At 46.9% G+C, this 26,829-nt stretch overlaps 1 protein-coding gene across 1 annotated transcript in view; it reads left to right on the top strand.

Annotated features, from left to right (window-relative positions):
- The first annotated feature begins 710 nt into the window (after window positions 1-710).
- Window positions 711-26,829, top strand: part of LOC120820640 (pro-neuregulin-3, membrane-bound isoform) — a 222,154-nt gene continuing 196,035 nt past the window's right edge. The window contains exon 1 of the mRNA XM_040178627.2: window positions 711-3,111. Within this exon, the coding sequence (XP_040034561.2) occupies window positions 2,388-3,111 (724 nt within the window). The 5' untranslated portion in view covers window positions 711-2,387. The remainder of the gene's footprint in view (window positions 3,112-26,829) is intronic.

Raw genomic sequence — 26,829 nt, 5'->3', positions numbered from 1 at the left:
AAGAAAGAGAGAAATTCAAAAAATGATACATATCTATATATCTCATATAAGTTGTTGAACCAAACCCTAAAGAATATAGCGATGTTTGTAGAAAACAAAATGTAATCATCCATTTCGAACTTTCTTTCAGAGGGTTTCTTAAAGATCGCTTTTGTTTTTTTCAGAGAGAGATAAAATATGATTCATCGATCTGCAACCGAGCTCCGGTGCGTCCCCATGACGCCGAACACGCCTAAATGTCTTCCCTTCTCTCATCCATCGCTCCTCCTGATGGCGCGTAGTGGGCGGAGCCACGTGAGGGACGCCTCCTGCGTTGAGCCTCCGCTCTGATCCCTCTGGGACTCTCGCTTCTCCCTTGTGACCGCCTCGTCTGCCGCTGCAGAGCCCTCTGCACCTCCCCCCCCCACCCCCATCCGCCCTCCACCCCTCCCACGCGCATCATCTTAATCTGCACGCACACACAAACACACACCTCCACACACACACACCTCCACTCCACTTTTCCCTTTTTTTGCTTTCGTCCTCTCGCGTTTTCTGTTTGCCTTCTGCATCTTTGCCCACTCCCTTTCTCTGCTAACGGGGGTGGGCAAGCTTCCCGGTGCTGGTGCATCTAGCAGGTGCAGCCTCCTCCCTCCCTCCTCCCTCCCTCCCATCCTCTCTCACTGACTCTCTCTTTCTCTCTTCCCGTTGCTCCATCAGTGTGCACACTCCACTCCGTCTGTGCCTGCATTTCTCCTCCCCCCCCCCCCCCTCCTCATTCGTTCCCTGACTCTCGGTGGCGGCAGCTCGGGGAGGCAGCTGTATGTGCGCCTGCATATCAATTGCCACAGGTAAAGACAGCTGCATCGTCGGATGTTGCCGACCCCGCGGGGGGTGTGGGGGGCGGGGGTCGAGGGATGCTTCGATGCTGCTGCGGCTGCAAGTTCTCATCCGAGCTCCCGGAGCACATTTCTAATCAGCTCCAAGAAAGCGTCCTGGAGGGAAAGAAGAGCGGAGGATCCCAGCAACCCGACCAACAAATCACAAGCTGACTGAAAGAGCGCAGGCTTTCAGGGACTGAGGGGGGGAGGAAAGGCACTACTCAGAGAGCGAGGAGAGAGAAACAGTGGGATATTTTTATCACTGTGTCCTCCTGTCTGCTTCTTTTATCTCTTTCCATCTCTGTCTCCATATCTTTTTCTTTTCTGAATTATCTGCATCCATCGCCTGCCGCCCGTCCTCTGCCTCTCTCGTTGCATCCCTCTGTGGCGGAATGTTCTCTGGAAATAGATGAGAGGAGGCTTGGTGCAGTATCAGTGGACGGGATACTGAGACAGCAGGGCGCTGAGCGGACAGTTTGGTGAAATCCGAGCCGGCTGGAGAAGGAGCAGGATCACGTCGCAGATTTATCCGCCCTGCGCGACAACACCCCTAAGTCCTTTCACTCAACCTCTCCGTCCTCGTCTGAGAAAATGGATCAGGAACATTAATTGGATTCTACTGCTGATATTTTCAGTCGGAGTCGAATAAAGAGTGCACATTAAGGAAGCAAAGTGGGTTTGGAACCAAAGAGTGAAAAAAAAAAGGAGAAGCTGATTGAAAAGCAACGGGCAACAGAGACAGCGGATAATCCAAGGAGAGTGTTCGACAGACGCATAAACAGCAGACCTATCCCTCTCCTCCAGTTACGAAAGAGACAGATTTCGGGGTCTGGGGGACGCTGACTCTGCTAAAGCTTTTGGAACAGGCTGCATCGGACAACATCTTTCATTTTTTTCTTGATCCGCCACGGGGCGGGGAGGCAACAAGACCCTCCCTGCAAGTTCCACTCCCTTCCTCAGAGGACACCGTCCCATCGTGGATGGTGCCTTGTTGGGACGCATTTGAGTAGAAATAGAAAAAGCTGTTCGTTATTTTTACTGCAGCGACATCTGAACGCCGATGCCACGGATTCCTCACACGCGCGGATGTAAAGCGGTTCCTTCTCACCCACCCATCCCTCCTGTCCCCTTCTCTCCCTGTTAGACGCATCACTTCTTCATCTTCTCTCCTGGCTTATCCTGCTGTTAATGTTTTTTAAAGTTCACATTTGGACACCGGGTGTTAGGCGGGACTAAAAACAGACTCAACGGTTGATAATCGGTCCGCGCCAGCGCTCCCGTTTCTCACTGCTGTCTCTGAGGGTGAGTGTGCGTACTTGTGTGTTTGTGAAAGGGTGTGTGCACGTATCTCCTGCGCCCCTCCCTTTCTCTTTATCCCCGGATTACATATTTTTGTGCTTGTTAATAAGTGTCAGATTCCGTTGAAGTGGTTTTGTGTCCGTTCGTTCACCTTTTTTCTCACTGTCCGGCATCGTTGGGAACCTTTCCGCCATGTGCCACCGGTCCTCATCGCAGGGTTAACCCTCAATGAGCCATAAAGGACGGCGGGGAAGGATGAGCGAGTGTTCTGGAGCAGCTGTTTCCGGGGCGGTGATCCTGGAGGAACCTGAGGGTTCGGGGCCCTCAGGGGCGCACGTTGAAGGCCAGGCCCAGGATCAGGGTCCCCTTCGCTGTGCGGTCTGGCCTCGCCAGCAGACATGGCTGTGTGTGGTACCCTTACTTATCGGCTTCATTGGCCTGGGATTGAGCCTCATGCTGCTGAAATGGATTGTTGTTGGCACAGTGCGGGATTACGTGCCAACCGACTTGGTGGATGCTAATCGGATAGGCCAGGATCCTATTTTCCTATCCAAGCCGAGCGGGATTCCCAAAAGTCCCGATACCACCACCACGACAACCACTCCTACAGTCGATGGCGGGAAGCCCACACCTAGAACCGTCACTATCGCGAAGGGTAGAACTCGGTCCACCGCTACTACCACGACTGTAAACCCTCAAGGGAGCGGAGCCTCGGGCAGCCAAGTAACCCCACGGAATCCCGTAAATCGAAATGGGCGCGGACCCTCGGGTTTTACCACGACCACCGCCCCCCGACGGACGACCTTCATGATTGGAACGGCAACAGCTAGCCTCTCTCCTTCCAACCCAACCGTGCTCCACGACTCTACGCAGATGTGGACCCTGGAACACACTTCCACGGAGGCGGTGTCCACCACGCTCACCGCCCGCACGCATGGCCACCGCAAAACACGTAAGTCACTCGCGTCAATCGGTGAAGCCTTGTCCCTTCCTCTCATACATTCCCAACGCAGAGTGTGTATTTGTTTGCTGGTTTGAAACATCAGTGGAGAACGACGACACCTTGAGCCTTTGAATGGAGTTGTCGTGAGTTTGTTGACAAATGCCATTCCAAATAAGCTAACTTGAGACTTGAAAAGTGTTCTAATCCACCCGTAAATGGACAATGATGATCGTATACTTTTTTCACCATCTGTGTCCTTGACTCAAGTCATGGAATGCAAACATGCTATCGATTGGTGGACCGATGGTTCTCGCGGCGATCAATGACACTCAGACGCACATCACACACACACAGACACACACACGCACTATATTCCCACAGCTTCCTCCACGATGGCTCCATCTCATCTCAAAATGGTGCCGCATTACGTGCTGGACATCTTTCTGCTTCTAATGTCCGTGTCTGTGATCCCGGCTCGGGATGGTGGTATAGTGAACAATACGGCGTGCTCTCTGCCGTGTCGCGTGAATCTCACGTTATTAGGCACTTGATGAAAACAGATGGTGCACGCATTCTGACCTTGTCGGTGATTGTAATTTAACTTAACAGCTATCTTTAAATTGACATGATGTAACACCACTTAATGTCAGGGGACTTGACCAATTAGAGTACATACAGGCATCTCCTGCATGTTATAAAAGATGCATGCGCTGTATGTTATGAATTCATTTGCATTGACCCAAATGCCTCTGTAGAGGGATTTTAAGCTGCCCATTGTTGCTATTCTCTCATCAGGAAGTCTGTTGCAATGTCTGATACACTAGACGGCTGCAATTTCTCAAATTTGTTATAATTACATGACGGCAGCTATACTGTATATTAAATAATTGATGTACTAAATCATCCCATTCCACCTGCTGTGGCCTCTCTGCTTTCCTGCAAAGGTGCGGCTGTTTCTTTGTGTCTGTGATAATGAAAGTGTCCCCCAATTATACCGGACACCAGGGAATGTTCCCTCTGATAATTAGAGACATGGAGGAAAATTGTGTATCATTTCATTAGCAGGAGGAAATACGGGGGCCATCCATCATCATCTTTTATTAATTAACCATAAAAAAGAATGTAATTTCTTCAGCAAATGCTCATGAAAACCATTACGCTGATAGATATCCAAAAGGAAAATGTCACTCCTCCAGCACGCTCGGGAAAGTTCCTCCACTACAGAATAGACGAGTCTTTGCTAATCCAACCCCCCCCCTACACCCCGCCCCCTCTCTATTCTACCGCCCACATGCTGCTTTGATTTGAAGGCCTGATCATTTTGCACAAAAACTATTCATTATGTATGAATGTGTTAACAGTATTACCGAATTGCCTGTGTTTGGCTTGTGCTTGGAAATGGAGACAATTCTATTAATTCAAGTACAGTAGGCCATCTGTGAGCACTTATTGATGTCTCCCTGTCTTATATGGACACACATCCCACACACTGGAGTCCTCGCTGGTCCATACAGATTGAATATAGAAGCTGGTTTCATATCTTGTAGTTTATTTTCATGGTCCTAAATAATAATTCTGTCTTAATAGTCTGTTGCCGCAACCTCTCAAAAACCATTCCAGCTTCAGCCGTGCTCTTATCTCTTATTCTCTATGGAGACAATGAATGGCACTTTTACCTCCGGAGCCGTGTAGCTTTGGTGGTATTTGGTGACATTGAAGCTTGTCTAGCTGTCAACAACAGGAAGATATCCTGGTCGAGACGTCTTACGCCTGACGCAAATGCCACGTTGGAAACACTTTGATTGACAGGGCTAAATCGTTGGTAACTAACAAAACCTCACAGCCAGCTATCCCCATGGTTTGAGCTGGAAAAATGAGGAGCAGATCTGGGAGAGTTGATACCTCTATGAAGGGGCCAAGTGACCTCTGCACTGCCGGGCAAAATGTCAGGCAATGCCTCAGCGAAATGTGATGTGTGCCCTTATTCCTCAGCGCTCATGAGATTACAACTGTGATGGATAACGCAGTGATGCCACTTATGAACTGAAATGGAAATAATTGGTCACTTGTCAGTTCATGTAATCAACCACTCTGAAACACTTATTTCTAAAATGCTGCATGAGTTATACTTAGAGAGATCTAACATATGGATGACACGACATATCTCTTCTAGAGCAGGGGTTCTTAACCTTTTCGACCTTGAGGCCCAATTTTTATAGTACAAAGTGGCCCGGGGCCCATTAAATATTAACACTGTATAGGTTTAATTGACTTCACTCTCGGTTTGATTTGTATTCAATAATAAACCAAATCCACTTATTGTTTAACAAGCAAAAAAAATTGTCAAATAAAATGACATGATAAAATGGGATCATCGTTTGAGAGTGGGATGGTCAGCAGCTTTTTTGCAGCGGCCTCTCCGATTAGCTCACGGCACATATCAACAGCGGCAGGCAGAACCAACTCCTCCGCTATGGTGAATGCTTTCTTACTCTGTGCCACACGTCTGGCTACGAGGTAGCTGGCTTTCAATGCACATTTAGAGTTGTTTGTCAGTGACACGACAGACCTTTTCTGCATCTGCAGCCCAATTTCCTTCCTCTTAAAATATTCCACCGGCTTTCCCACAAGCATCGGGTGCTTGGTCTCTAGATGCCGCTGTAGTTTTGAGGGCTTGAGAGCTTCGTTGGACAGCATTAGCCCACACTCCACACACTGGGCTTTTGGCACTGCCTCTGTTCCTCCATTTACGAAACCGTATTTAATGAAGTCGAGATTGTATTTCCGCAAAAACTTTGTCTTCTGGGTGGGGGTATCGGCAAGACGTTCGTCTTCATTTTTTCTTTTTAAAAACGTATCCATTTTTGCTGCGAAGTAGACAGTCTTCTTCTCTGTGTATTGGCGCTTTTTAAACAACCGAGTGATGCATTACCGCCACCACATGGTCGAAAGCTGCACGCAGTCCCGCGGCCCTTGCGGCCCACAGGTGCAAAACTGAAAGTTTTTTGCGGCCCTCTAGGGGGCGCTGGTGGCCCAAGTTTGGGCCGCGGCCCTATGGTTAAGAATCACTGTTCTAGAGCATAGCAGGAACAATAATACCAGATGAGTAGATCCCAACAACTGTTTATTTCTGGTTGGTTACTGGGACTGTACTTAGTTGTATTACATTGAAAACGCAATTCAACACTGATATTGTCGGGAGATTCCGGTCTGTGATTGTAGATTATTACATTATTTCCGTGTCCGTGCTTCTGAAATGGTTCTGGTGCAGGTGGTCTGAGGTCTTTGTCTCCATGCTGAGCCCCTCAGCGGGATTAGGTTTCATTCAGACACTGGCCCTGAAACCTAAATCCAGATTAACAGCCCATAGCCATGACGGTGGAAGCAACAGAATTACATTAGCCCACCTATCAGTCACACACACTCTGGATGAGCTCACGGGCTGCTGAGGGATCCTTTTGATAGATGGACTGTGGCGGGAAACCTTTTCATTAAATGATGCTAAGATGACATGTTTTCTCCTTCCTGTGTCTAAAGATCCTTCACATACGTTATATTAACAACTCAATCTCACAGAAAGTAGCGCTTATTGCTGCTGTTTGTTTGATGTGGGGAGCTTGTATCTTTTCTTAGTATTTGTGGCATATTATGCATGTATTTTAACCAAATCTCACTCTGAATTACTTGTGATAAAATGTTTTAAAAATGTAGCAGGGGAAGCATAAACTGACTGCCGGACGGATGTTTTATGATTTTGTTTTACAAGAACAGGCGCTTTGTCATCCCTCCGGGCATCGGTGTGTGTTTTTCTTTGTGAGGATATTTATTCGTCATGATCAGTACATAGCTCAACATCTGCAGAAAGCCAAGATGATCTGTGGAATGATCTTCCAAAATGATTTAACAGCAAAACCCGTTTTCACAGCAAAATCCAGAGCTTGCTTCTATGTGTCTTTCATTGGAAATCTTAAATGCTCACCGGTTTATTCCTGTTTTTGTCTTTTTCACTGCCCCCCAAATTAATTAAAAATCCCCTTGGCTTTCATCACCTCTGGCCAACACTGAGGGCCAGTGTACATTATCGCACTAATCATGTAATGAGGGAGAGAATTTAGCTTTTTAAACAAATGGTAGACTCCGAGTTCTTGGCATTTGGATTAGTTCTCTGTGAGCTGCTTAACACTTTCCCAATTGGGTTTATGTGTGTCCATGCACACGCTTACACACACACACACTGGTGTGTCCACAGAAGTACCGGTTTTAGGATGTCTATGTGCAGATTGATGGACTATCCTGTAATAATTGTATTCTATTGTTTTTTCTGTTCTTTAGCTGACTTTAATGACCTAGTTAGTAATATTTTCAGAATAATTACGAGAGATTAACTGCTCTGAACCCCTAAAAGTCAGAACCACGCGTTTGGAATTGTTTGGTGGGAATTTGCAACTCGTATCCTGTAATATTATCCAATATTATTATATTAATGTTACAGCTTTGTGTTTTATCTTCACACATTCCAACCAGGGCTGATGTTCTGTAGTGACCTTGACACACATCTACAGTGTGGATGGATGAATGAAAGTCTAACCAAAGCACACCCATCCGATGGGCGTTGAACCTTGTGTGTTCTCCTGTTCCACTGTGTTTGAGTGTCAGTATAATTTAGAACATTTCTCATCAGTTGTAAAGATCAAGGTTTAAAAAAGGAAAGCGCATGCAGTTTATTTCTGATGCAGCCGTTAACCGATTGCATCAAAAACGTGACACGCCGCTGATTAGAGTTTTAATTTGGGGAAGATGCTGTGAGAATAGATCTTTACATCACTTTGATTCATTCTGATGAAATTTCTTGCAGCGGAGAGAGGGATTAAATATTAATGACGCGAAAGAGAAACATGTTCAATATGTAGCAGGAAGTGTAAATAATTGAAGATGGCCCTTTGACGAATTATCCCACGCTGAGCGGTCGCCCGCGTACCAACGCTGCGTTCGGTGAATTCAGGTGTTCAGGGCCGGCTGGACTGGTGCAAAAGAAGGGGGTTATTTAACAATTGCTTTGTGCCAAGGTTGAACTTCTCCTTCTGCCCCCCCCGAGCATCCCGGTACAAAGCGCTTAAATGCTGCCTCTAACTTCACAGGGGCTTTGAATAATGAATTCAGGTTTCAGCCGCCTTGATTAGATGAAGCTCGCTCCATTTCACGGGGGGTGGGGGGGCCCGTGGGGAGGGAGGGAGGTAGCGGCTTACGAGACGTCAGATTCTGGGATTCACCTGCGACGGATCTCCAGACGCCGCCTGCTAGCTAACCGCTCTCTCAGGTCTTTGTCTCTGGCTGCTGCTGGCGTTCTAGATGAGAGACAACAAAGGCCGCCTCGGCCAAACGCCTTTAGAGTAAAAAAAAAAAAATCAGGTTGCTTATATAAGCTGCAGGGGATGGGGGGGGGGGTTCCCCCTGTGGCCAAACTCATAGTAGTCAACTATTAAGTGTCTCACAGAGGTCAGGCATTCACCATCTAATGTAATAATTAACAATAATTCAATTGCATTCATTGCCGTGTATTTGGCATAATGCAATTTGCAATGAAATTTGTTTTAAATTGAGATCATAACTGTTTTGAGCAACGATTTTTCTGTATATTCTTTGCTGGGAAAGATTCCATAGCCGAGTTTTTTTTTTTTTTTGTTTCCAAATGTTATGATACATCAGGGAGCATATATAAGAAACACATATTGATTTCTTTGGGTTATTAAATAAGAGAGGTTTCCAAAGAGGAAATAATGTACAGCCCCCCCCCCCCCCCCCCCCCCCCCCCTTCGGCTCACACTCTTATTGAATCTGTCAGCTGGCCCACAGCAGCAAACCGTTTAACGCAAGTAAGCAAATACAATATCAAGCTCGTATGAGTTCAACCACGGCCGACAGCTCGTGTTGCAGCGTGTTTCACTGTAGTCATCTCAGAGGAGGAGTGTGGGCCGTGACCGATGGGGTCAGGAAACTGACCTGTGCTTCCACCCGAGAGCAATAACATCGGCCCTTTCTTCAAGTGCTTAAGAAAGAAATATAGATTTACATTTCTCTGAAAAATGCAATGTTCGGTGAAACACGGAACCCTTTTTCCAGGCAATTAACAAATGTGATTCTTTACTTAAACAAAAGAACAACATGTTTATAGAAGAGACAAACTGATCCCTTTCCCTTTCAAAACGTGATTTTAAGTCACATTCTAACAAACCCTGATTTGAAGAATTGTGTAGACATGATCTTATGTAGCTCCCTAATATATTTTTTATATATTTTTGAATTAGAAATCCTAAGAAGACAAGATTTGTCAGCTGACATTAGTCGACATTCCCTTTTGGTTATTTGAGGCAACCGACCCAGTTCGACCTCTCCAAGTTCTGTGCTTCATGCCCAAAATATTCAACAGTGATTCATTGGTCTATAGAAAAGCCTTCTGCTTATTTTGCGTCAGTAGTTAATGCTGTTATCCAGGATAAAATGCTTAGACAGAGATTATTTAACCCCTTTAAGTGCACACAGAGTGAGAAGTGCGCCTGCACCAATTCAAGTCAGAGATCATGTCCTTCAATGGCGGAGCCTTTTTGATTGAATGGTTCTCTCCTATTTGTATATTTAGGCCGCAGCTGTTGTCCAATAAGACCGTACACCTATACTCATGAGTTTATGAATAGTCTAAATTAGCTCCAGCACGAGCAGCTCCAGCAATAAAAGCTGCATAAAGCATCAGTAATAATAACTAAAAACACAACAATCTGAGAAGAGCAAATCCTCCTATTTTGTTACTGGGGGCTGAAGTGCAATTTAATAATAATGCAATGAGGTGACCACTGGGGGCAGAAAACCCATTTAGTCAGAAGGAGCGACGCCATTGATGACGTCATCGAGCAGCAAACAACTAGCGCCATGTTGAGAGCCATGTGGAGGCATCGATGGTGGTTGAATTCATCACCTCAAGGTTTCATGAAATCTTTCATCCTTTCAGATGAGCCACCGGACTAAAAAGCAACTAATAGAACACATTGATTTTGACACGAGTAGCAGCGGAGAGATCCTCCTTCTCCGTTTCTCATAGCTAATGTGAGCCACCTCAGTCACCTCGTACCCTGTGAGAGACATAAGGCCCGATGTCATTGTATTGCGGTCTTTTGCCACTCAGCAATTCAGCAGGCGAGCAGCGAGCGGGCGGGCCGGCGTTCGGAGGCCGTGGGTTCTGATTATCCCGAGCTCGTTGCATTCCGCTGCGGTTATTTTCAGCTTCAGAGATTGTTGCCAGCTTCTCCCTGGGAGGCTGCGTGGAGCCGGCTGTCCTGGTGGAGGCCTTGGAGCCGACGGAGCTGGAGGAAACAGAACAAAGCAGCACAGAGGAGACGGAGTCTTTAGCGTCGGTGGAAAGATGCTCGTATTTTGCAAATAATACAGCTGGGGAGGATTTCCGATGTTAAGCTCGGCGAAAAAACGATTTCCTGTGTTTTGTTTGGTTTGGAGTTGAGTCGCCATTCTGCTGTATCTTATTATGCTAAATAACAGCAATTGGAGTCCTATAATGTGAGTGTCAAGATGAAGGAGGCTGTTTCTTTCCAGGAAAGCAGAGCTGTTAAACCGCACGTCGCTTATTATGTTACCACGCGGGAGGACGCTTTCACCTTGATGGAAAACACACCTCAGCCATGCGCACAAGGGTCCTGTGTCCTTGGGGCAGATAGTAACATCATTTCTCTATTTGACCCTGACGCGACAGATGTGTGTGTCTGCGTATTCGTCTAGACGGCATCAGTAGTGACGTCAGTCTTCATTTTATGTCCTTTTGGGCGGTAAGTTGGATGATTATCCAACTGTCAGGTTCATCTGAAAGACAAAAATCCTACACTCAAATAGTTGCTTTGTCCAACCATGAACATTTAGGATTCATTCCCATTTCAGGGATAATAAAGTAGCACATAGTTCCTAAATTCTAAATACTTGTCTTACTGTGAGACATGACATCAAAATACATCAAAATCCTCGTTAATTTGTTTTCTGTCAATCAAATAATCGTTTCAGCGCCAACGTTGTTGATCTTATTTTTTTCTCCACATGTTCACGTTTTCTATTTCTTTCTTCTCGACTGGAACTCTCCCGTCGACGGCCTCAACGAGGCTTTCCCCTGACAGGCCCCGGGTGAACCGGTGGTTTGCCTGTCTCCACGTTGGGAGGTCGACCCCCCGTTGCCCCCTGTTTCCCCCCCCGGGCCGCGTGCCTCGGGATCCGGAGGGAGATGAAAGGACAAATAAAAAATCGTTGTACGTCCGGGAGCACGACAAGCAAACATGGCCAGGGAGACGGAATCGCGGCGAGGAGGCGAGCGAGAGAAAACAAAACTGGAGAAGAGGAGGAGAGGGGGGGGGGGGGTGAAAACGCTGTAACGGCGAGGAAGAAGTGCTGCATTGTGTGGAAATGAGGAGAAATGGCCGTAGGGGGGGAAACAAACTTTCCACCGGACAAGACGGAGGCCAAAGGGAAAGGAGCCCCTCTCATCGGCGCGGCTACGCTAAGCTCTCCCTTCATTCCGCCTCCGCCGGCTCCTCTTTGCCCACTCAGTTCATTTACATTTACATTACACACAGCTGGAGCTGATTCGGTGGCGGATGATGGATGGCGAGGTTCTAATGCTTTTTATAGAATCGGGGGAGAGGGAAGGGGGGGGGGGGGGGGGGGGGTTAGCAGTGTCAGCTGTTTGCAAGGTGGCAAGCGCAGTCTGATACAATATGGTTTGCTTGTTAGCGGCGGAACTGGTGGCTCGTCTGTGTCAGGAAGGCTCGGCTGCTCCTCTCAGTAACGAGCGCGTCCGCGGGGAGTCGGACATTGTAAAAAAACAGAAGAAAAAAAAAAGGGTTTAGCTTCCGGAGGCTCTTTTTGACCTGTGTTAGTTTTACAGAGGACGTCATTTGTGTGCTCAGTAACGTTAGCTAGATAGGTTAATAATGAAATAAAAACTATGAATGACTCCTCCTGTCGTCTGCTCAGAGTCGTCGCGTGAAAGCAAAAGGACGGATTCATTTTCACTGTGTCTTTGACACACAGAAATGCCCCAGCAGACCCTGTAGAAGGCAGTGCTGTTAGAACAGGGCTTCCGTGTGTGATGCCAGATGGTCGTCTGTGCAAAAAAAGCAAGAAACCTCTGTGGACACCCTCAGTGCGCTGCTGTGAACAATCTCCGGCAGACTTAAATGTAACGCGTCGTTATCGGAGGCTGAGGAAACACCGTTTATTTGTGGTCACTGTGGTCGTGACGGGTGCGGTTTTGTCTGCATTTGTGCTTTTTTTTTTTTATTGGGAGGATCGACACAGCAGTATTTTGTTTGTAACAGAACACAAAGCCGGTCCCGGCGTGATAAGTGGGACGAGAACACACACACACGTGGGTGCTGATGAGGTAGGCCTGCGTGTGTGTGCATGCATGTACGCCTGCACCTAGTATCAGAAGCTGTGCGTCAGCGCCGTGAGCTAATGAAAGAACACTGCAGGACCAGAGAGGAGACTGAACCTGGAAGCACGTCGATCCACCCTTAATAATTCCGGATTATTCCAGAGCCTCCATCTTGATGCCGGCGGTTTCTTCCTGAGCTTCTTCCCAAATGATGTGGAGAGGGAGTCACTCCAGCCTCGGCGGGACAGCGGCCTCCGAACTGGTATCGGCTGTTAAAGCGCCTTGAGACCATTTACAATTACCATGTAAGTATGATCCCATGTCACTGGCTATCCAGTCATCTGGTTTAGCCGCCGATGGCTGCAAATCTCTGTAACCTTCTGATCATCACTGTTCATCATTAAGGGCGTTTGTGTTGTCGTCTGACTAGAATGACTGTTTTTGTGCGGCGATTGCGGGGCCTAGTACATCAAGGCTCGGTTCCCGCGGAGACGAACGCGTCACGAGTCACGAGCTGTCAACACTCCATTCGCCACTTGTCAGCGGTGACTGATGTCCAACGCCCGCCGCAGCTCTCGCTCTCGTCTTCGCTCCGTTTCACAAATCACAAACACCCACTAACACAGGCCCGCAAACCACTCGCGTGCAGACACACACGCACGCACGCACGCACGCACACGCACGCATGCCTGCGCCGCCATCCCACGCATAGACAGCCGGGGCCGCCGCTCCCCGAGAGGAAGCCGCATGAAGACGGACAGGCAGGAGCTGTCAGTGGGGACGCGAGGACCCGCCGTCGGCCTCCCACGTCAAATAACGAACCGCATCAACTCGGCTGCAATTAAATGGGGTGATTATCACGTCGGCTCAAGTCACTCATCCCAATCAGGGTGCGATTTGCCGGTCGGGCTGGTGGGGGGGTGTCGAGGGAGAGAGACTTTCCTGCTTCCTTCTCCACCAGGATGACAGTTTTACGCCGTGTGGTAGAATTTCCACAACGTCGAGCAAATGTAGTTATTATGTTGCAAGTGGAGTCTTTTTAAAAGCAATGTAACTCGAGAGCTTCCACAGAAAAAAAAAGAAAATTCCTTGGTTTGTTTGATCTGTAAAACAAGCTTTCTTGAGTGTTGGTAACCACGGAAACACTAATAAACCCCCACATGCGGTCGATTTTCATAACGTCAAGGGTGAAGAAGCTTCAGGATTCAACAACAATGTATTAACTAGGAGTAATAAAAGTGTAACATAACAGGCCTCTTTCTACTGAGCCGAACCTGCGTCACATCGGCTGCTCGTTTTGTGTCTCGCCTCGTTTTGCTTCGTTGTCGCCTTTCCATCGCTCATTTTTAATATGATTCTCTGAGGCACAACGCGTGCGAACGGGGTGATGGCTGGTTCCAGAGAAACGTTTTTAGAGTCTAGACTGAAATCGGACTAATTAAGACAAATAGAATTGGTCGTTAACATGTTTAAATGCCAGACGTCTGCACGCGAAGCCATAGTCAGTTTGAGGTTTCATGTGCATCGGACCCCAATAGCGCTGTGAGGAAATGACACACTGTGTAACTAAAAAATGTCCATGTAAAGAGAACAAATGGGAATTATGGAAATGGTTCCAGAGGCTCTTTGAGTAAAATCCAGAGTCGTTCACCCTTTACTCCGCCAACTGTATACGGGATGTTGCAATACGCATCGCCTCAAAGAAATTAAACAAATAAATGCCGATTGCTCTTCGCCAAGCCATGAATATTCCGTGTGCTTCAGATTACATCCATCGCCTTATTAATCTTTTCTCAATTATCATTTTGCGCTGCTTCAACCCACCCCGTCTCTGTCAGTCTGTGATACGTGCGAGGGGGAGGAGGGGGGAGGGGGGGGCACTGAACCGTGGTCGCCCTACGCGAACAACAGCTGCGTCGTGTGTCTGTCACAAAGCCATTAGCGCAGCCTTTGACATTTGGCACTTCGCTTTGGTGCAGTAGTCCTTTGCCCCCCCCCCCCCCCCCCCCCTCACCCCCTCACCCCTCCCTATGTATTATATATTACCTGGTTGAAAGTACATTGAGTACAGCTAATAATACGCATTTTAAACTCGTCACCACAGCGTTAATAATAGATGTCTCATTCTCTGCAGTGTGACACAACAGGCCTGTTGGAGGAGATTATTTGTGGTCATGTTCGAGTGGAGAACCTACATCGCCTCCCCACCCATTTGTAAAGATGTTCACTGTGTGTGCACACTCTTTGCACCATTAAAGGGGCTGTGGTGGTTTCACTGGGGAATTGACAGCAGAGCTTTAAATGGCCGTTTTATGACCTTCTTCTTATCCTACATGTGGTTGTGTAATGGCTATAACCGTGACTGTGGTGTACCTTACAGACTAGTGGAAAAACACACACATTTAGGGTATTACTTTTCTACTTAATAAATTTGTATCCACAGTTTTCTACTTTATTTACCAAAGAAATGATCAGCTGGACACCTTCAGTGGCGTGATGATCGACTCTTCAGTGTCCATGTCTACTCAATGTTGGCTATTTGGATTTCAGTTTCGGACAGACACATAATCGCTGCATGTGTCCTCTTGTCTCGAGTTTGAGGACACCAGTTGATGTTCATGGTGGTTTGGATTTCACGGATTGTGAAGGACTGCAGCAATATTACATCCCGACTGACAAAAGCGTCGCGTAAAGCAAAGGAAACGTCATCTAGTTTCAGTGCCGGGGAAGTCGGATCCGGTTCTACGATCGCAAAACTCCGCTTCCGCTTTCAATGGGATCAACGTGGCGTGCCTCCTGGCCCCGTCCCCTTCCTGCCCGGCTCCACCCGTCTCCGTCTCGCCCCTCCCGCTCCATTCTCTCAGTTGCAACAACACAACTCCATCAGTAAGCCCCCGTCTCAGATGTAAAGTCCAGTTTGTTTCTTGTTAAGATAGGCTTTGGACCTAAATCTGCTTCAGCTTTGTGCAAAGCTTTACACGTCCAAAGATGTCTTTTACTTTCAAGAGTCCAGCTCGCTGTCAAAATAGTGTCTTTTTGTCTGAAAAAGCCACCAAGCATTTGCATAGTGTGAAACAATAGAGGGACGTTCAGCGTTTGGTGTAAACACGAGGCAGAGAGAGTCGGCAACCCAACAGCGCTGTGAACTCTCCGACGCGTTGACTAATGATTACAAATGATTTCTAGATCTCCTCACATGTCACGCGCTTGTCACGCGCTTGTCACATGGTTTCATGCATTTGCAGACTGTACGGTGCGTGCAGGCTGAGCGTGACGAACCACGTTAAGTGACCAATCGCAATAATAAAATGGGATGCGAGTGCATTGCGTCCCTTGTCACTGGCGCAGATGGATCGTTGTCATTTCATCACAGCTGTGCAAACAATTTGAAAGAAACGGGCTTATTGGCGTGTTCTTGGCAAGGAGACTCCGACACATAAAACCGAGTGTTACTGTTCGTGGTATTGACTTTAATTTCCTGCCATCCCGCCTTCAATGGGCAAATTGAGCGCATCAGTGCTGCAATAACCGCAGTGTGCAGGAGCATTTACATTTACATGTCCCAATGTGTTGTCTTTATGATCCCTTCACCCATTTAGGATTGAAATATTAAACCTGACTGGTAGTCATGACCGTAACTAAGAGGTTCTTCTCCCTTTTACCTGCCAAGCACATTCTTGAAGAGCTCAGCCTGAAATTAAACATAAACAGTTTATATTTGTGCTATTTGCAAGTCTCTGGCAATATATTCATTCTAGTGAATTTTATTTAAAATGCGCTGTGTGAAAATCTGTTTCTTTTTCGCCTTCGTTCCCTCCAGTCATCGGCCATTCCTTCCTTTCCAACTCGCCTCCTTTTCTCCTCTGGCATTAGAAATAAGGGCAAATGCCATCTTGCCTCTGGAACTTTTCTCTCACACTCATTAGTGCCACATATCCTGCGGCAACTAACATCCAAACACACATTAACCTTTAGAGAAATGCTTTTTTCCTCTCCGCCTGCTCTCTTTCTCTGCCTCGCTAGGACTTTCATTTGCTGGATCAACCTCCCCTCCTCTCAATCACTGCTCCACATCCCATTTGGCAGCAGAGAGGATCATTTGCGGGGTTTTGGACGGTGGCTGCGTTGACGTATGGTTCGCATTGCGGGGCCTCGTCCACGCTGTGCTGCGGTTACATGAGGAGAATCATAGCTAATGTGCGTCCTTACTGGTTGTATGTTTTAGCTCGACTGAACGCCGCAGCGAGTCCCGGTGATGTCGTGATCCAGCGCTCATTGAAGCAAACTCCGAGCAATTCATAAGCGTTGTAAGATGAATACATCCTTTGCTTGGCGTCTCCCGGTCTGGTCGAGAGAGAGTTTCTTACCTGCATATTCTTAAAGCATATTAAACTTTAAAGTGAGGATTCAGTCTCAGGTTTTCTTGCAAAAGTCCCAAACTCTGAGCAGTTGACTTATTTATTTCTTTAAATGATGCGGTGAAATTAAGAGCACAGTTTCTCCCATTACTAAAGCTCATTGCTAGGCAACAGCTGTACTTCAGCTTGTGTCATGCACTGCAATAAGAAATGAACCTACACAAACTGGTGTTTTGGTCTACTCCCCTGATATACGATATGAGGCCCTCGCACCGTATTAGGGCGAGCATCATTTCCTGTGCTAAGCTAAGCTCCTCCCCTGGAAGAGAGGAACGATGCACTTTTCCAAGGATCTTTTTTCATCGGCCTGCTTCCACAAATCCCTTCAAGACATTTCAGGGGCAATTTAGGCAAAGTCGGAAATACCACAATATTTCTGCCATTGACTCTCCTTTCCTCTTTTTGATCTCATTTGCTTGTCTTTTGCTCCCTTTACCGCCACCTCTATAGGTGAAGAATTATTTGCGCGACCGTGACCTCATATCATTCATCACTTAAACTGATCGCTTAATCAGTTTCGTGTAATCTGATGATCTTCCGCAAAGGAGCGTTGTCTCTGCCACATATGACACAGATTAAAACCAGCCTGCATCACCATGTTTCTTCATTGTGCTGGTTCAACTGTCTGCTTCTACACTGTCTGTCTCACGCCCGAGTCCATCCATTTGTTTATGCGTCACCTTGGAAACAGCAGTTCAGGATACGATGCTGGTATGCAGCGTTTGATCACTCCACAGAATCACCAGCAATTGGATTACATGTCTGCGTCTGCAGCAACTCATATTGATTTTGTTCTATTATATTTGAGAGGTGTTTCAAGTTCTGGCACTACAGTTCCCATCATGCTTTTTAGAGATGTAAGAAAGAACGTTGCCTTGTAGATTTACTGAATTGATGCTCCGTAGAGTTAAAGAGAAAAAAGAAACAAGGAGGCGACAGACTTCACGTCACGCTGCATTAGTACTTCGCCGTTATTAAAGCACAGCATCCAGTAGCTGCTCCTTCCTCCTCCTCCTCCTCCACCTCCACCTCCTCCACCTCGCCCACGTCCCCTGTTTGTTTTTTCTCTTTGGCTGTCGCCGGGGCAGATGAAGCCGTCACACGGGGGGCTCTAATGACAGGAAATCCACTTGACTTGTTCCCTCGCTGTCCCTCGCTCCCTCCTCTCATCTCCCCGTCCCTGTCTGTGCCTCCCCCCCTCCCTCCCCCGTGTCTGGCCCGCCTCGCTCGGGCGTGGCAGGCTTCTGCCTCCATCCCGGCCCTTACTGGAGAGTGTTTCAGTGGAGCGGCAGCGAGAGGATAGGGGCAGGCGGGGGGGAGGAGGGGGCAGAGAGTGATGGATGGTCGCTCCTCCGGCCCCTCTCCTCTCCACTCCGTGACCGCTCTCCTCTCACTGCCGTCCTCGGGCTCGGCTTTGCTGGTAATGGCTTGAAACATGATATGAGTGTAACCCGGTGTTTGCCGAGGGAGAGGGAAGGAGTCCCCGAGCCTGTCGGGGCAAAGCTACAGCGAGAGAGGGCCTCGCCACAACGTGGACAGGTGGGGAGGGGGGAGACGGTGCACCGTGAATACGTCCTGAGGGAGAAGGAAAGGATCATGCAAAGGGAGGCGGAATGAACAAAACATGTACAAAATGTGCGCATTCACAGTCTTGTTAATTTAACACCAACACAAAAAAAAAAAAAAAAACGTTGCTTGTAGCACTCATGTTCTCCAGATTGGACCTCTGAGGGGGTTTGATTGACATCTCCCTCACTCTCCAGCTGGCTGCATTGCACGCGCGGTTCACGTGGTTATAAATACATGCTGTTTGATGACATCACATACTCATAAGAATAGACTTCACATCTCTCCTCGGCAGATTAGAATAACGAGAAGCACTTCAGGTGTGGTGGCAGACAGGAATGTGTGGCGAGCTTTCAGCATTTTAAACTCGTGTTTAAAAAGAAAGGCCTTCCCTCGTGGAGTATATCCGTGAAACACCTTTTTATTGTCTACTTTGAATTGCAAGACAAAATGAAAAACACAACATAATAGCAGCTCGGTGCTTTTTCCCACCGAGGTTTAACAAAGATTTACGTATCTGTCTTCTGTAAATCTCCATGTATTATCTAAACTACTTCTTTCAAGACTCTTTCACGGTGACAAAAAAAGTCTGAATCTGATTGCCTGAAACAATGTTCCCTTTAGACTCAAATAGCCGACAACGCAGCATATTCTTTAGGGCTGGTTATCCTGTGATTGACAGGTCAGTGCTGCTCACAGAGCAGGTCACAGCATTTGTAAGAATCAACATGGCGACGGTCCACCCGCACTCCATCGACAACAAAATCCGACTGAATCGGTAACAATCATTTCTGTGGGCGGTCATGTGAAAACCAGCTGGCGCTGTATTTCCTTCTGCGGGACTCTCGCCGCTTCCTGCTTGTTGTTCTTTGCTTTATCGGGTCAGAAGAGGCTCGGTAGCAGTTTGCTGTTGGCAGCGACCACCAGCCAAACGCGGGGATAAATAATGGATGAATGGTTTGTTAGGAAGAGCGGGGAGACGAGTGCAGCTGAAGGGGGCTCAGCTGGAGTGTCTGTCTGAACAATAGAAAGCTGACAAAGAGAAGTAAATTGGAGCCTTGAACAAACACGGCAACTTCTCTCACACGGATCCGTGTCATGCTGCAACCGCGTGTGTGTGTGCGGATGCATTGTGTGATTGACTGTGTTACCGCCCGATGATGCACCGACTCGACAGCGTCCAAACCGCTCAAGTGTTGCTCGCAATTTCTTTATTTTTGGATGATAATCACAGTAATTGATGTTCTTATTAAATAGCTCCGTTTTTTTAGAAGATTACATCCCAGAACGGTGTGATTCCTGCTGCAGTAATAGGAAATGCATGTGTATCTCTTTAAAAAGCTCCTTTTGTAATGGAAATAACAAATCCTTGGTCAATTAACAGCACTACATCTACGTAATGACCTACATGACCTCACAGATCACTTATTCTGCTGCTATATTGAGCCCTAGAGCCGTTTCCATCCCTTGAATTATACATGACTGACATATCTACATCATCACATCCCATCTCTGTCTAAATCCACAAACCGGAAGCCGCGTGTCCAGGACCTCGCCAGCCAAATGGCTGGTCCGCCTTACCTGATCACAGGATGATGCACAGTCGTGCCTGATAAGGCTCCTCGCTGTGCGCCTGCTAATGCCAGTTCGGGGCTTTGGAATGCGAAATTACACAAGACGGACGAAAATGTGCACGCTCTGCACATGGACACGCGCGTGCATATTTCAGCCGTTTCCCTTTTTCATCGTGTCATCGCTTTGCTTTGGCGGTCATGCATGTGCAGCTGGACAGATGTTGATACACACACGCGCGCACACGCACGCATTAAAACATGCACAGGGATATTTTTGTGCAACACGGGACAAAAGCTCTGCGCCCAGTGTCGTTTGAATCGGCACTAAGAGGCTTACCGTGAGCGGCCACTTGCCTCGGCAGGGTTGGGTCCGATCAGACTGAGCGGGGGGGGGCCGCCGTCGCGGCACATCTGTTCCTCTCTCGCTCTCCCTTCGCTCCCCTCCCCCCACACAGCTGCACGGTGCTCCTTTGGGGGGAGGCACACAAACAGACATACATCCATGTCCCCTCTACAAACCATATGCACTTCAGCAGCAGTCCAGTGGGGCCAGATATTGATTCCATGTTCTAAAACAGCTGGCAGAGCTCCACCCAAAGGCCTTTGAACCACACCTGTAGCTTCAACATCTGGAACAAAATGAGACTTCACTTGTCAGGAGTGCCTGTGTATAGAATGTGTCTTTGGATTGGACCTCTGAGGCGTAGTGGCCTCCCAGCGGTGTTTTATCAGCAGCAGGTGCCAGAATCTGAAACTGTTTCAGGCTCCGTGACAACAAACTTTGAAGCATTTGTGAGTATGACGCCGTATTATTTTAGCCGCCAGATTTCTAGATGCAGACAATCAAATGAAGTGTTGTGAACATTATTGAGCCTGGAACGGAAGATCAAGTCAAAGGAAATATCAGAGTGTGTATATTTATGTTCATGGAGCCCAAAAGGGAACAAACTATCTGAAGGAAAAGTCAACTCTGTACAGTGACAGAAATGTGTGTGAATATTCGGCAACTCCCATTTTCTCAGGAGGACACAATGCTTGATGCTGTGGAAACCATTGATACATTCCTGCCTGAAGTTCTGATTGCCGCTTGCTAATAAGCCAAACCTACAGCGTCTCCACGGGGACAGAAGGCGCAGTGTTTGGACGGCCATTTCTTTCTGGCGGAGACAACCGGTGTATTTTTAGCCTGTTTTAAAAACCAGGTGCTGCATGATTATTCGTTCGTTGATGCTCGTCTCATCCACTGCAAGGGGACCATGACATGTATGTCCACACACAGCTGCAAATGTCTGTTTTTTCTTTCCTGGAATTCACTTTTTTCTTTTTTAACGTACATTTTTGTGATGGGTTCACGCTTTTGGCATATTAAGCGACTCTGGGTTGACTTGACAAACATCATCGCGTGACTTGACGACCTGAACTATGAGGAACATCGTAGAATGAGAAGTTGAAACCGACAACCTCAATCTTTCTACTAGATTAACTAGCATGTGTTGGACTCCAGCTAATCTATAATGCGGTCCGATGACACCAAAATCACAAAAAAAAAAAGGTGAGCGGTTTCATATTCGGGCAGACATTTTGTTCAGCACTGTAGTAATAAGATACGCTGGCGTTGACAGATGGCGTTTTCAAAATCACCATCGCTCCTGTCACTCCGGTCACGCATCCAACCCACGGCGCTCCTGCTGCACGATGCCATCTCCTCTTTGCCTCGTCAAGTGCGGCAGCTTTACTCTGCATGCGGGGCATGTGTGCTCATACCTAAACCACGGAATACACTGCATGTTTTCTAATGGTTTTCCTCGCTTAATTTCTGGGATGGCACCGTCCAGGCAGCTGACGTCTTAACAATTGTCTGCTATTGAGATTGATCGCAATGCGGGCGAGCCAGCGGCAGCAGAGCGTGCCAGGTGTGGCTTCATCCGTCAAATCAAAGAGTGCTAAGAGACGCCTCTCATGAACCAAATGGCTGGTTTTGTTGATGATGCCAAAGGAGCGTTTTAAAGTTTCATCAGTCACGCCAGAGCGTGTCAATCATATCGCCTCCTATATTTACAGCCAGAGGGTGTGACTGTACGCACGCCAAGGAAGACGAGCGAGCAAAGTGTCCAACACAGCCGAGTGTTTGAGTCTGTGGGCACATGATAGGAAGCCTTTTGATGTATTTGGACTCGGCGTGTTCTCGCGGGACAATTCATCATGTCTCTTGGCTTCCAGGGTGAGGAAACGCAACACACAAATCTGTCCACATCCCTGCAGGATGCAGCAGTGGGCTAAGCGTCCAAATATCTAGGATTTATGGGAGAGTAAAACATCTCGCAGGCTCCACGGGCACATCAATTCTGCCAGATCTGGGTGGAGAAGTTAGAACAGCAAAAGTTGCATTTCTGGTTTGTGGCTGCCATGCTGGGAGGAATTGAAACGATTTAGAACATGTGACTGCATGGATTTAAGTCAGAAGTAAGAGTCCTGGGTCCAAACAGGCACACGACGCAAGTAACATAAATGCTGAGAGCCTGTCCACAAAAATCTGTACCTGTTATTGCCAAGTGACACTCGACACTATAAAAAATAATTACTCAGCTAGTTGGATGAAGACTATACGCTTTCTCTGAAACCAAAATGAACACAAATCTGTTGTGTACGTCATTTTTGAGGGAACAGGGCTCGACTGTCAAGAGTAATTAAGAGATTTGTTCAAATGTGTCTTTGCTGACCAAGGTCGCAATGTCAGTCCTGATATTCTTGTTTTTAGTTCTTAGTATAAAACAAAGCAACCAAATGTTACAAACTGCCCGGACAGTCTCGGACTGAGAGGACGTATTCGGCTGACATGCCAGAGTATTTCTGCACTCTTCACCCCTGCTGTTTTCCTCCTGGAGGCCAGTTAGTCTCCAAACTCCTTTGAAGGTTTGACTTAGCCTGCCGGGACTAGAGAGGATAACAGGGTTCATCATTTTGGGCAAAGTCTGCAAACATCAAGTAGGTATTTGGAGAATAACGGGCTGTCAAAACATCCACACTCCTCCCCAGTAATGCTCGGCTCCTTTGTGCCGGGTTTGGACAAACGTGGAAGGTGGACGAGTTCGCCGGCCGCACGAACCATAAGCGCTGGTTGGTCCACGAGTGGTACATTAATGCTACTGTGGTTGAACAGAAACCTCTGCGGGTAACAATTGAAAACGCTAGTGAGCCGGTTGCGCTTCAATGTTGCAACTTGGATACTTTGAGCCTTCATTAGGTTTGCAGTTACAAGTCTGTTTCTAAAACAAGGAGGGGGGGTCATTGTCCCTTCTAGTGAACATGGTTTTTACAATACAAAAAAAACACAGCTAGAAGCTTTTTTCACCATCTCTCTTTTCTCTTTACTCGACGTAACAACGGGTCTCACAAGAACAACTTCTATCAATGTTAACTCAAAGTCCTGTGTTGTTTTTAAGCCAATTTTGTCCAGTCATTCTCACGCTACAGTTTATTGTGGTCATTGTAAATCCACAATTGTACTTGTTCGTATTAGCGATGAGATGACAGTTCACGGTTTGGAAAAAGGTAAAGCTCGATTTTAAATGCTTTTAAAATCAGTGCAATTTAATTCAAAAGAAAATCAATAGAAAATAACAAACTCAAAACCACCCGACGTAGTGAGGAACCCGCTTCCCAGGACGCCGCAAACAAAGGGGTAGGACACCACCAGTGTCCTACCCCTTAAAAAACAAAACAAATTACAAAATTACAATATAATAACATCCATCCAACGATACAGAAGGGACACAGCCCTGGTTAAAACAGCGCACAGAGCAGCACGCTCTTTAGTCGCCCATAAGTGACGCACCTCACAGAACAGAGGCGCGTGAGGAAGAGCTGGTGGAGGCGCGCTACTTTTAAACCGGCCCACTTACTTGCAGCCACCTGGTGTTAATTGCCAAAAGGGTGGCACCTCTACATGCAGTGACAAACATAAAGGCCCGCCAGGGGAAACTCTACAGAGAACAGAGAAAGACTAAGTGGTTTCCTTGGTGATGGATGTAATTAAAGGCTGATAAAAGCTGACGGACAGAGTGCAGTAGAACAAAAAACGGCTAAACGCATTTCCGAGGTTTGGGAAAGACTTTTTAATGGAAACCGTGTCGATGGAACATTTCTGCACTCGGTTTCTCATGCAGATGTTTTACCAAAGACACTAAAAACGCAAGGGAAGAGTTCCAATCGTCCACCGACTAACCAGCCGAAGGCGTCTTCAGAGGTGTGGACACCCGCATGACCTCACAGCTGCCTAATTGAAAGAAAAACGGGTAATAGAAGCACTTAGGAGGACCGGGAGTGGAGCAGGGCAGTCTAGAACAGAGTGACTGGAGTGTGAGAACAGTGGGACGAAGTGGTAAAATGTCATGTTGTCGGGAGCAGACAGAAGTGTGGGGGGGGGTGTTTGTTGGAGCGGAATTCTTTTAAAGTGACTCAGCGCGCCGCATCTTTCTCTTGAGGGTTTAATTAAATCAACTTCACGACGTACTTAATTGTTAGTGCAGATATTTAATTGAAACGCCGGTAAAAGTGTACAATGAAAAGCTTCGTGTTTGTGCCGCCACGTAATTGAGCACATACAGAGCCTGTTTTTCCCATCGATGAGCCAAGTGTGGCACATGGAGGTTAATCCAGTGATTACATAATTTCTCACATCGTTTACTCGGTGGGGCATAATTATGTAACGCTGCTGTGTGTTTGTGTTATCAGCGAACAATCTGCATCTCAATGTGAGGGACCCCACAAAGATGGTTTTTTCTACGGAATAAACACCGACGTTCAACGTTGATATTTTGTTGTTGGGGTGAAGCGAGAAAGTGATGAAGACTGTAACGGGTTTGCTGAAAGAAGAGCGGTATGGACACAACTTTCGGCCTCTACCTGATGATGACACCTCCGCCCAAAAGTCATCATAAAACAAGCAAGCAGCAACACAAACTTTGTTCTCACGATGAATAATTAGTCAAGATGTTTTTATTGCAACAACATAAAGTATCTTCAGAGATTATTCCTCCTCCTTGGGGCAGGGCAACAATTCTTGGGATTTAAATTCTAATTTCGTACTTGAATTACATTTGAAGAAATATTTATGCTACTTTATGCAAATTGCCTGTGCAAAACTAATTCACTTTATTTTGTGAATACATCCCAAAGTCCCAAATGCATCTGAAGTCTGTAATTAATCTCAGCAATATCCAATATAATTCAAGTCGCATTTCCATATTGGTACAATTTAATCTATCTGGATGTGCTACAAATTTTAGATCTTCATTTGAGTAGGTACCGAATCATCCGGGAGGAATAGAAGAACCTCCCGTATGTCGTGAATCTAATTGAATGTAAGTTTTGCTAATATTTGAGTAGGATTGGTTCTCATATTGCTTTTGAGATTTTACAAGTTTTAATTCTTTCACTTTTTGAGGTTAGATCCTCATCTATTTCTTATAACGGAGCGTGCTTAGCTACTCTTAACTACTAAACACTCGAGGCTGCGCGGGTGAGCCGTCCCTCGGGGGAGGCCCGGATCGGCGTCGTCAAGAGGGTGAGCGGGCCTTATTTCAAAGGACGGGTTAACAGCTCTCCCAGCTCCTCAGCTTCCTGCACCGCCTGACAGTTCCTCAGGGTCGAGTCCTTCACCACACACACACACACACACACACACACACACACCTCTCCACCGCCGCCCGAGCCTCCTCTGACTAACATGGCCCCTCCTTCCCTTTCCCACTTCCCACCTTCATCGCTGTCCACTGCTTCTGCCATTTTTATTGTTCTTCGGTTTTGAAATTGGATTTTTCTCAGTGAGTGTTGTCATCACACCTCCCCAATACATCTGATTGGTGGATGAGTTTATTCATGCATGAATCAGGGATTTAGTCTGTGGTTCAAACAGCATAGTGGGGGGCCAGACTTTGGGTAAATACTTTGCAATTTGCTGGTAGGCAGTGACACCCAACCGTGAGATCAGACTTTTCTAATTACAAACAAGAAAAATGTACGTTCTAATTAGAAGATTAGCATGGAAAAAGCTTAAGACCCCAGATAATTAGTACCTCGTTTCAAATAATCCACCATCAATCCTCTTGCACCACCTCTAGGTAAATCTAAAATGTCAAACTATCATCTCTTCTGCGGCATATTGTCTTCTTGTAGGCCATATTTTACTTGTTTCTCATGGCAACACCCGAGGGCCAGTTGGCTCTCGAGGGGCAAACTTGAGTCCAATCCAGTTAAGTATCTAATCTGTGCTCTCACTTTGTTGCGTGTTGGCAAAAATATTGCTGTTTCAGTCGCCTGTAATTAGTGCGGGGACGGCTGTGGTGTTCTGCAGCATTCGGGGAGCTGTCCAGAGTGCTTAAACTCCACTGCAGCTGTCCACCCTGCGTGGTGCTGAAGTGATGACTCCAAACCGAGGCGCCGCCTCGCTCGCTGTGCTCCGTCTCCCCGCGTGTTTCACATGGAACGCGTTGCAAATGAGGATGTGAGGGACTTGCTCGCCCGATTTAGTGCTGAACTTTAGATGTAAAAGTGGGTACAAGGGAGTCTTCGGGGCAATTAAATCAAATCGCATCATCGATTTGGCGATATCTTTCAGTGCCATTACTTTTTCATTAACCTTTTTGAATGGGTTTTGAACATACTGATTTTTTTTCTTGCCATTCCTGTCTGGCTTCTAAGCCTGTCTTTAGTAGTTGGATCATACTTGTACTTGGAAAAT

Source organism: Gasterosteus aculeatus, chromosome 6 (genome assembly GCF_964276395.1).
Source record: "Gasterosteus aculeatus chromosome 6, fGasAcu3.hap1.1, whole genome shotgun sequence".
Taxonomy (NCBI): Eukaryota; Metazoa; Chordata; class Actinopteri; order Perciformes; family Gasterosteidae; genus Gasterosteus; species Gasterosteus aculeatus.
This window is presented reverse-complemented; position numbering and strand designations above follow the sequence as displayed.